We start from the raw sequence: 10,983 nt of genomic DNA on the forward strand, positions 1-10,983 counted from the left end.
AAATAATACCAAGATATTTGAACGTTGAAATAAATATCAGCGGTGTTTTGCTAGCGTTTTGTGGACAAAGACAAAATAAACAAAAAGACAAAAGAAAACAAACAGAACAGCAGCTAGAAATGCAACATAATCGGTACGCTTATTATACACTACACGTTAAAAGGCCATCCCACCAAACATAGACATATTATCTGGTCATGTGTAACTTAAGATGACTACACATCAGACCTCTGGCGTTGTTCGAATTCTGTTGCTAGGCTCGTTGTTAAGCACGTGTGTGGCGTCAATTGTTTTGAGCAGGGCATTTAAACGATGACGCTTTAAAGAGTCGTTTATGTCGAAATTAGATTTCGCGTTTTGAAATAGCGTTTAATGGAATAAACAAAGAATTAGTTTTAATTGTGTTTTGTTGATATTGGTGTGTTTGTTCTTTTTCACTACAATCCCTAAAAAATCGTTTACATGTTATAGCTCAAGTAAAGACAGACAGAACATTAGGATATTATATATACGAGTACAGGATATGAAATATAACAGGATTTTGTATACTTGATATTCGTTATGTCAGAAACAGGTGCTTTGTTCTTAATAGAAAGAAAACGTCACACAGAAATTGAAGTATAAAGCATAGTAGTAAGACAGCGTAATTAACAAAAGCTAAGTGTTAATTAGAGCTTAATTACAACGAAAATTATTTTTTTGAAATCTTGGGGATAAAGTGTCTCGTTACCATAGCGGAATGTTCAGAAAACTTAAACTATTTAATGAGCTTTTTGCATTTTATTTGAAATCGAGCCCTGAGATTTATGCTAAAAAAATTCGAAGCGTTTTTTTAATATTGCATTAAATATCCCGACATTTAAAAACTATTTCGAAATTCCTATTAATAGGGTAAACAGATTATTTAACTTGAAAGAAAATAATTTTAACAAAACTGAAAAGACGAAAATTTCAATGGAAACAAAATAAGAACTAAAATGGTTGAAATACAAGGTAAGTTTATCGCGTATGACGTCATAGTGAGATATTATTACAACATAAAAACAGTTCCGGTGGTCAAAAGTAACGTGTGTTTTATAAATGCAGAATTTTTAATAAATATATAGAACAGATATTGGTAAAAATGACCCAAATTTCAAACGCAGGTAAATTTTATAGGCTTTAAACATTTTATAGGTAATAAATTTATGTTTTTTTAAGAATAAAATAGCTATATTTAAACAGTTTTTTTTAGAAAATCGTGTTTTTTAAGTTTTTAATAATAATTATTGCATAATTTTTTATCAATTTATAAAATAAACTTATATTTTATAAACTGACTTACTTTTGCAGCCCCTGTTTCAATTTCGCAAAGAATTTTGCCAACAAGGTAATAAATGCTTGACTTTTTGTTTTTTTTATATAAAAAGAAATAATTTAAAAAACTAAAATATCTAAAACATTTCGATATAGCAAACTTTATATCTGTCCTATTTTCTGTAAGAATACACAAATATATCATTACGGGATAATTGTTTCAATTATAAGTTTACAATATTATCAACGTAGTGCTCATGGGCGCCATCTACCGAGAGGATATTCCAGACAACGAATACTCAGTTTGTCCAAAGCAAAAGAAAGCAAACAAGTATGGCTGACAAGCTTTGGGTAAGTATGGTATAAACATAATACTAGGATAGATACCGTTAGCACAGAATTGTTGGGCTACAAATTTACAATGCGGCAATGACTGATTCCCAATTAAATCAATTGAAACAAATCGAATGTCCCTGAAACAACAATACTGTAACTGTTAACCCAATTTTTACCTGAAATTAAATTAAATTAAATAAAACTGTATGCTTAACCTCTAACTAAAATTAGGAACACTCGTGTTAAAACCACTGTTGTTGCTCCACCACGTAAAGATAATTATAAATTTATTCAATTATCTCAAAGGCCAAAACCAGATCCGTGGTAACATTTAAGTGGGCACCAGGTGAATGAAACACCAGTTTACAAATTACATTTATTCATTTTCTCGCAGACCAAAATTATACTGGGGCGACCAGGACATGATGTGGCCGATTTCCCCCCAAACGCTAAACGCTCGTCCTACACAACGGTTAATGCAGCTAGCTGCTTCGAAGAGGAACTTCCAGTTTGGCACGAAACAGGTAGTTTAATAATACTAAAGCTGATAGGCGTTTGTGTCCTTAGGCAAGCCATTTAGGGGACACTGCTCTAACCCAGTTGTCACAAATGGGTTGTAGAACCCTGGGTATCGGGGTAATGGGTAAACCTAAATCTTAGGTCCCATGGCCTTAGGACTTCAACCATATAAAATAGATCTAAAAATCAGTATTATTTAAACCACCTCGCAAGCGCTGCGAATTGGAATAAAAGGATTCAAGTAATTTAAACCTTTGCGTCATAGTAACCTTTGTTACGTACACCGCAGGTGAACCGACCAGAGTTTGTTTATAGCTGTGGAAGAAATTCACAAATCTGGGAAGTTAACAAATCCGCTATGAAAGCGACTGCCAGCGATCGATCTGCCACTCTGGCACAACCAAAGCAAGCCCCACCACAATACCAAGAACACAGGTGATTACGTCATTAGGTCATGACGTCATGGGACGTTACATACATTTCAAATGCGTGTACAATGTAGATAGTTAGTAGTGTGATCATTTAAAAGGATGGGAAAAGCAAAACGCCTACAACACCCGGTATACCCAGGCGGTCACCCATCCAAGTACTAACCGGGCCCGACGTTGCTTAACTTCCCAGATCGGACGAGATGGGGTGTTCTCAACGTGGTATGGTCGTAGGCGATAGCAGATCGCGAAACAGCGGTTTTAATGGCGATATACTATAACGACACACAAATCTAAAAACGTAAATATTAAATCAACCCAACGTAAATTGAGGCGATTATAATACAGGACACCCCTATTCTATCAAGTAGCACTTAAAACGCTTAAAAGCTTTTGGTAACAGGACTCAAATACAACTTGAACTTTAAAGAAGCGTCTTCGACCACGGCTTAAATGAAGGAGCTTTTAAGTGGCGTCAGCGCCTTTTGAATTGAAAAATTTGTAAATTAAAGAGGCCCCATCTTTAATAAGATATTTTATTGAACAGTTTTAACTAACAGTAGTTTAGGTTAAACTAACAGTATTGTGACGTCACAGCGAATCGCGATTATAACCGCTGTTTCGCGACGTACTATCGCCTACGACCATACCACGTTGAGAACACCCCATCTCGTCCGATCTGGGAAGTTAAACAACGTCGGGCCCGGTTAGTACTTGGATGGGTGACCGCCTGGGAATACCGGGTGTTGTAGGCGTTTTGCTTTTTAGTCCCAAAACGTTTTAGATGGATGCTAATTATGTATTCTATTTAACAAAATGGATAAAGGCCGGTTTCTATATTAGCGTATAATATTAACTCGAGTTATATATTAGCGTAATATTAACTAAATGCTATATCCTAACGAACTGCCGTTTAAAAGCTCTGTTCTCTCGCAATATTTAATGAAATGTTTTAGTGATCATCATTTCACTCACTTATAACTTTCACATTCTAATGCCAGTTTTTAAACAGTACCGTATGTTAGTTCGCATGTATAATTATGACGTCACAGTGTATCGCAATTATAACCGCTGTTTCGCGACGTACTATCGCCTACGACCATACCACGTTAAGAACACCCCATCTCGTCCGATCTGGGAAGTTAAGCAACGTCGTGCCCGGTTAGTACTTGGATGGGTGACCGCCTGGGAATACCGGGTGTTGTAGGCGTTTTGCTTTTGTTCAAAACGTTTTAAATTTTTGGATTTAAGTATTTCATCTCAATAAAATGTTTATTAAGTCTCAAAATTTAACCAGATAAATTTAACAATTTTAAACTGGCAATATTTAAAATTAGATACAAAATTTTAAAGGTTCTTTTAGTCTGAAAAGTCAAATAGGTCAGTTTAACTTTTAAACACAACAAAGGTAAAACGATCTATCGAATTTGTTAAAATAGCATACTGAAACAACAAACATCTAAACTAAAGCGTATTCGGATGAATTCAAATTAGGCAAAGGTTCATCGCGAAAAAGCGCTTTTATTCGCATTTCGCACGTTTAAGCCAAAGTTAGTATATATACTAACTTTGGTTTAAGCTTAATTTAAAGATTTAGGTCTAACATAACACATCTTCAAATATTTTTTTTAACAAATTGTAAACATTCTTAACCTCACAAGTTAATAAGCAGATAATTTCTACAAATATAAACCGCTGGCAATGTTTAGTTACCAAATTGTAAACGTATTTTAACCCTCAGTAAAATAGTACAGCTTGATCTTAAACAAAACTGAACCTTTTCAAACGTGTAATACGATATGCGGTACAACGAACACGCAAAGGGCCAATAGCTTACAAGGAGTTTTAACGACCTATATTACCGAAACGCTGTTACTTTATCAGAAAAGTAGTTAAAATTGAAACTTTATATGACATATAATAACAAATAAATTGGTAGAAACAGTTCTATGCTGTATTGTAAGAATTTTAAGATGTTCTGGACAAAAGCAAAACGCCTACAACACCCGGTATTCCCAGGCGGTCACCCATCCAAGTACTAACCGGGCCCGACGTTGCTTAACTTCCCAGATCGGACGAGATGGGGTGTTCTCAACGTGGTATGGTCGTAGGCGATAGTACGATCGCGAAACAGAGATTATAACTACAATGCGCAACAAAACAAACCCTAACTAAAATTTTCATACTTCATTTATAAAAAACATAACTTTACATTAACATACATTACCTCTGCTATGTTAAATATGACAAATTACGTTAATAAACAACATATTACAGGCATAATCACCAATATAGCTGCGGGCGTGTTTCTCCAATATGGAAAGTAGATCAAGCTGCATTAAGATGTCCAAGCAGACCAAGAACTGCACAATTAGCGAAACCTAAACAACCTCACCTCTTATACGTCCCCAACAGCGAGGTATAATAATTATTATGCGCGTATTTTTAACGTATAATAGGGTGGGAGAAGATGGGACACCTTTTCATTTTTTTTGGAGTAAATAAAGAAAATTTAAGAAATTATAAAAACTGTATCATCACGGCTCCCATAGACCGTTGTTAACTGTTTAAAACACGATCAAAATAGTTGAATATTATGTTCTAAAGGTTTCCCATCTTACCCCACAATACTGTAGTCTCTAACCTATGAGACGCATTTACAAATTGTATATAGCTAAAACAAACCTTATATACGCAATTCTCACTTCTATACTTTTTCCAACTAAACTTATTTCTTATAATCTACCAAATTTAAAACAACATGATTTGTACATATTGGACACTACGTTCTAACGGTATCTATTTTTTTACGTTGCAACGGTATCCATATTTTTAGTTACACTTATTTCTCGCAGTCCTTACACCATAGCCCACTAGAACATAAGTAGACCATGCTTACACTACAGCAGTACACCTAATCAACAAAACTTGACAGTCCTATATGTCACCTTACAACGCTTCTTACAGGTCGAAACGCTGATCAAGCCAACGGCACTGACCGGTTCATGCCCTGAAAGAGTCAGCGACCTAGCTAGGCCGAAGTCACGTGGGGACGGTCCCTTTATAGATTCAAGATCCCCTGAAGACACAATTTGGAAGGTATAAGCTTGATAAACAACGGTACTATATGGCTAACCGCAATCAAAACTATATAGTATATACACACCATTGTACATCAGGATATTACACAATAAAACTTTATACAGAAAACGTATTAAGAAAATACAAAGAAGTTTTTTTAGGATCTTTGTATCTCCCCCCACCCTACTATAAATATAGATTGGAATTAGCCACTGGATACCACACTATAAGCATATCTATTGCAACACCGGGTATATACAGACAAATTAAACTAATACAACCTACTATAGGTCCAAGGAGCAGCTAGAGCCGCTACAGCCTCACCGAGGTTGCTTGAGCTTTCTAAATGTAAAGGATTCGCCGATGGTTACCAATCAAATCGCTCGGTACAATGGGCCGTTTCAAGAGCCGCGAAAAAAGCGTTGGCCGCTGAAAGAACGTCACAATTAGCGGCTCCCATTATTAGGTATTGCTATCATATCTGTAAATGTGTTTTGACCCGAATGTAATCTCGTGTATTGACTATTATGGCACCAAACGCTTAATCTCAAACTCTCAAAAGCGCCAGTATAAGTATTTCCAATTTAACCTACACCCTTTACTAATGGCGGACTTGAAACATGTTCTCTCGGTTATCAGGCATATAAAGATGGCCTATTAGTTTTGCCATAATATAAAAGAGTCGGTATGTTTCCCGATCACTATTGAAACTTACCTAAACGCCAGCAGGTTTACGTATTTCGCTGATGTAGTTTGATTGCAACTATCAGTGTTAGTAATATACCAACTCTGGCTCAAATCCTAAGTCCCATGCCTTGCAGTAGTACCTCTACCATATAGAATATACATTCTGTATTCTCTAAGCTGCATACAAACCACTATCTATAAACACACGTTCTGTGCCTATGTTTTGCCCTGTTGTTGCATTGGAATGTGGTGCCAAGTAAAACCCCGGGAGTAAAAGAAAAAGGCAAAACCGCGGCACCTTTGCAGCATGCTTGTGCGTGGCATCTTAATTGCAGGGGTGCTGGTTAGTGATCATAACGTTACCACACATGCTTTAAGTTCATTATGACGACAAACAGAAAAACCGGGTTATAACGACTATTGGTGCCCCACAAGGATAAATCAGTTACATTTATTTTGTAAGCGGGCACGAGGTGTATAAAACAGACTGTCGCTTCTCCGCCACGTAAAAATAAATAAATTTAATCCATTAAATTTTTGCCATCTTTTCAGAGCGTCAATGGACCACGTACAGTTCAACCCTGACGCCTTCTTAGTTAGCCCGCTTGCTATGAAGGCAAGGTGTACTCCCCGGTTAGAAGAGCTCTCTCACCCCATCCAACGATAAATATTTCTCGCTTTTTACCAAAGTAAACGCAATATACAACGATATACTGTGTGTTCATTAAAGATTGAGTTAAAGTAGAAAAAGACAGGCAAAATACGAAATAAGGGGTACTTTATACAAATTCGAGTTGAAAAAATGAAAATACTGTTAGTTAAATACAATCTTTATAAATACTTCTTCATTTATTTTTTCATTTATAAGATTTAGACATTCATTGAAAGTGCGTACGTCACAGTGGTCATTGTTACATAATTAAGCAAAACAACTTTTCAAATTCAACCAATCAGAAGGCCTCCCTAAATTATGACGTCCCCGCCACTGGGGGTCGCCTTCAAGTTCTTCTGTTTTTCGAGCTAGAAAATCGAAAAAAGCGTTCATCGCTTCCGGTGACGACGTAGCCCCACATGATGACGTCACATCGCGCATTCGCGACATAGAAAACATGGCGAGGTCAAACGTCACCCCGGCGTATGTGACGTAATAATGTCGTTCTTCTGAAGTATCAGGGAGGTTGTAACTTGGGTGACCGACGGTACTTTCCCAAATTAACCCCTGTGTGACGTCATCAATATTTGTCGACGACGAATACCCGTCGTCACGTGACAGATCTACGTCATTTCCACAACTTTCGACGACTCTTTGAAATCTTTCGGAAGACATCGGAATTCCGATTTGTCGCGAAGTCGAAGGTTCGTTGATCGAAAACACTTTATCATCGATCGTGACGTCATCCAACGTGACGTCATCGCTCCCAATATCTGAGGCGTGGAACAAGTTTTCGGGATTTTCCCTTCTCCATATCGGAAGGCTGTTGAGCGACGACGCTGACGTAGATGTGACGTCATTATCTTGCCTTCTTTTCATTTTCTTCTTTCGGGATTCCCCTCTCGGTCGAGGTACGCTTCTTCTCGAAGATTGACTAGTGACGTCATCGTCTCTGACGTAATATGATACGACACTACTGACGTCACTTGCGCTCGAGATTAGTTCTCTCTGTGACGTCACTTGTGTAATACTGTTTGACGTCACCGATTCTTGCGTGGTGTGTGACGTCATGATATCTTGTTGAGAACCTGACGCTACAGATTCTTGATCATTTGATGACGTCATGGATGACGAAGGAGTGACGTCATTAACCCTCTCAACAGAAGACGAGGAGTTCGACGAATTCTCCTCCTGGATTGTATCTAGTGTAGCACCGGTGGTTTCTGTATTATAATTAGAACCGTTTAAGTCGGTGTTTTGCACTTGTGATGTCACAGTGGAACCGCTAACTTCGCGTTGAAGGACAGCGTTCTCGTGTCGAAATTGCGTCACTTCCTCTTGGCGCATCCTACACGCCCAATCCAATCTTCGACACTGATTAGACAATCGTTGCACCACGTGATTAGCCTCAGCAGAAGACCGCCTCTCATTGGTTAAAACCATCCGCAGTTCCTGATTGGTTGTTTGAGCACGTGACAGCTCTGACCTAACTTCAGCGAATCGCGTCTCGAATTCTGCAGATTCTTGAATTTTCTGGATTAATCTACGATTTTCTGATTCTAGAGCTTCAATTTTTCTCGAATGTTCTTTTACGTCATCTGAACTTTGACCTACATCCCTCACTGACACGTCATCACAAGTGGTTTGTGTCGAAACATCCGAATCCGAACGCAGGATTTTGAATTTTGAATTTTCAGCAGTAAGCTCTTCTATCTGACACCTCAAGTGCGCCATCTCACGACTGCGAGATTTAAGAACTTGGTTCAATTGATTCTGAGTTTTCTTTAACTCTAATCCCATTCTTGACGATTCAACTTTCGATATTTTTCCCAACTCCACCATCTTTGCTCTCAGGGCTTCGTTTTCATAACTTAGTTTTCCAACTTGACCTTTTATTGACCCCAACTCCGTTTTTCTTTCTTCCAAAATCGCGTTTAACCGCGATACCCGCTGTAGAAGACCCAACCGTGTCAATTCGAGTTCTATAGCGCGATCGCTGTGACTTTTGACCTCGTTCTTTAACTGCGTCACAATATCATCGTGCGTGGAACGGGAAATTCCCATCATTACGTCACGAATGACGTCACGAGATAGTCCATCCGCAAAATCATCGAAATCTTCTCTGACGTCAACTTGAACAGCTACGTCAGATGATGATGTCACAGCTGGTATCAACGAAGACAATCGAATAACTTCGCGTTCGCGGTCCATTAAGTCATTGTTCAAACCGCGATTCGCATCCTCCAGATTCGACAACTCCGATTCAAGGTTGTTTCGCATTGTTCGCTCACAATCGAGCGACGATTTCAATTCCTTGACATTATCAAGGGCGACTTCCAGCGCTTTCGTCGATTCTTGCATTCTTTGCGACTGTGACGTCATAGAACTCATTGACGTCATCAATTGTTGACGTAACTTGTCTCCCCTTGAATGCGCTATACGTAATGCGTTCGTTGCGTCATTAACCTGACGTTGATAAAGTTTGATCTGCACCACCAATGCATCGTGTTCATCTTTGCTTATGACGTTATCAGAAGTGACGTCACTGGTAGAAGGCGTGACGTCATTTGTTCCACGATCGCTGGGAGGCTCAGTAACCTAGTGTGGGTGAAAGGAAAGTTTTTAAGAAAAAAATGAGATACGTTCATACTTCAGACATAACGCCACACAGATAACCTGTATAAACATGTTTATACAGGGATTAAAGTACATTTCTTTAATATGTATGGGTGAGGTCTTACGGAGAAATAAACCAAGGCCATACAGTGTTTACAGTTAATATAAAACGTTTAAATGGCATATACAAGTATATGTACCTGTGACGCTGTATCGCTCGTTTCTGTCTTTACTTTTAGGTTGGATTCTTGTAAATGTTTCTGCTTTCTTAATTCTTCTATCTGGATAAAAATAATGGTTCATTTTACTGTATGCTTACGGAATGTTATGGAAAAATTTAGCATTTGGTATTTGGTCGTCAAACTTTTGCTATTGTGTGACAATGAATAGTTGGGTCGCTGTAAAAAAATTAAAAAACACTGGATTTACATTTAAAAGATTATAATGAAAACTGTTTGGAGTTTAAACCTGTTCGGCCAATGCTTGTTTATCTTTAGTTAGCTTGTCCATTTCTTCTTTTAATTTCTTACATTCATTTTTTGAGTTTGCCAATTTCTTGGTAGCTCTGTCGGTTTGCGACTGTTGTTTCTGTAAGGTTTAAGAAGAGTAGAAAGAGTGGAATGAAACATTAATCGGTATTGTATATTTTGGTGAGACATCAGGCGAATTATCCATATCTTATTGCATACCATGCATGGTAGCTTTATACACAACATAGCAAGATACCACGAATGGAACTTTGAGGGGAAACGTCCTTTGAACGCATGCATATGGCTGACTTACGTTTAGTTGTTGTTTATGTTTCTTAAGTTCAGTTTCTTGCTCGTTCGACAATTCCTGGATTCGATGCTCGAGTTCGGAGTTAATGCTTTCATAGCAGGATGCCCATTTCTGTGGTGTAAAATATAATGTAACATATGGATGGATATAAGAGTGCAATTCTATGTGGAGGTCTCTATTATGACGTGGAAGACACCTGTATGACGTCACCGACCTGCGATTCTTTCAACTTTTCCTTGGTGTCCTCATGTTCAGCTCTTACGTCATCCAACTCGCGCGTCATAGCTTTGATGACGTCATGATTACGTCTACCTACGTCAGCCACGTTACTAACGACCTGTGCGGCTCCGCTAACGACCATCATACCGAACTGGTAGGCAAGGGAGGTGTCTTGTGGTGAGGGGTTGGGGGAAGGAGGGGTGTCTGTAATATATGTCAAGATGGTATTTTTTGGGTGTGGTAAAAGCACGCCTTCCTTGAGGTCAGCGCTGTTTGCATGTATAGCTCTAGAATACCACAGTTATTCAAGTAAACCATACGATCAAATGAACCATAACTGAATATGACCATCGCAGTTTCGCTGTACGA

At 38.3% G+C, this 10,983-nt stretch overlaps 2 protein-coding genes and 4 non-coding genes across 7 annotated transcripts in view; 3 read left to right on the forward strand and 3 right to left on the reverse strand.

Moving 5' to 3' along the window:
- The first annotated feature begins 875 nt into the window (after positions 1 to 875).
- Positions 876 to 7,058, forward strand: LOC100185861 (testicular haploid expressed gene protein-like). 2 transcript variants are annotated; one of them, XM_002127713.4, is made up of 9 exons: positions 876 to 993; positions 1,333 to 1,369; positions 1,549 to 1,647; positions 2,027 to 2,156; positions 2,441 to 2,586; positions 4,857 to 4,998; positions 5,547 to 5,678; positions 5,951 to 6,126; positions 6,900 to 7,058. In XM_002127713.4, the coding sequence occupies exons 1-9, from the start codon at positions 978 to 980 to the stop codon at positions 7,012 to 7,014; spliced, it is 993 nt and encodes a 330-aa protein (XP_002127749.1). In that variant the 5' UTR covers positions 876 to 977; the 3' UTR covers positions 7,015 to 7,058. The 2 variants fall into 2 exon arrangements, with proteins under 2 accessions (XP_002127749.1, XP_009861409.1); XM_009863107.3 differs by lacking the exon at positions 876 to 993 and adding an exon at positions 1,077 to 1,145.
- LOC113475069 lies at positions 2,697 to 2,815 on the reverse strand. Its single transcript, XR_003396809.1, has one exon. It is a non-coding gene; the product is annotated as a 5S ribosomal RNA (ribosomal RNA).
- LOC113475068 lies at positions 3,216 to 3,334 on the forward strand. The gene has a single exon (XR_003396808.1). It is a non-coding gene; the product is annotated as a 5S ribosomal RNA (ribosomal RNA).
- Positions 3,671 to 3,789, forward strand: LOC113475071. The gene has a single exon (XR_003396811.1). It is a non-coding gene; the product is annotated as a 5S ribosomal RNA (ribosomal RNA).
- LOC113475065 lies at positions 4,574 to 4,692 on the reverse strand. The gene has a single exon (XR_003396805.1). It is a non-coding gene; the product is annotated as a 5S ribosomal RNA (ribosomal RNA).
- Positions 7,059 to 7,199: 141 nt separating the features above from the next.
- Positions 7,200 to 10,983, reverse strand: part of LOC100175660 (restin homolog) — a 5,487-nt gene continuing 1,703 nt past the window's right edge. The window contains exons 3-7 of the mRNA XM_002127588.5: positions 10,610 to 10,818; positions 10,399 to 10,506; positions 10,084 to 10,203; positions 9,816 to 9,896; positions 7,200 to 9,597 (exon numbers count right to left, since the gene is read on the reverse strand). Coding sequence (XP_002127624.3) covers positions 7,267 to 9,597; positions 9,816 to 9,896; positions 10,084 to 10,203; positions 10,399 to 10,506; positions 10,610 to 10,818 — 2,849 coding nt within the window. The 3' untranslated portion in view covers positions 7,200 to 7,266. The remainder of the gene's footprint in view (positions 9,598 to 9,815; positions 9,897 to 10,083; positions 10,204 to 10,398; positions 10,507 to 10,609; positions 10,819 to 10,983) is intronic.

This window comes from Ciona intestinalis, unplaced genomic scaffold (assembly GCF_000224145.3).
Source record: "Ciona intestinalis unplaced genomic scaffold, KH HT000094.2, whole genome shotgun sequence".
Classification (NCBI taxonomy): Eukaryota; Metazoa; Chordata; class Ascidiacea; order Phlebobranchia; family Cionidae; genus Ciona; species Ciona intestinalis.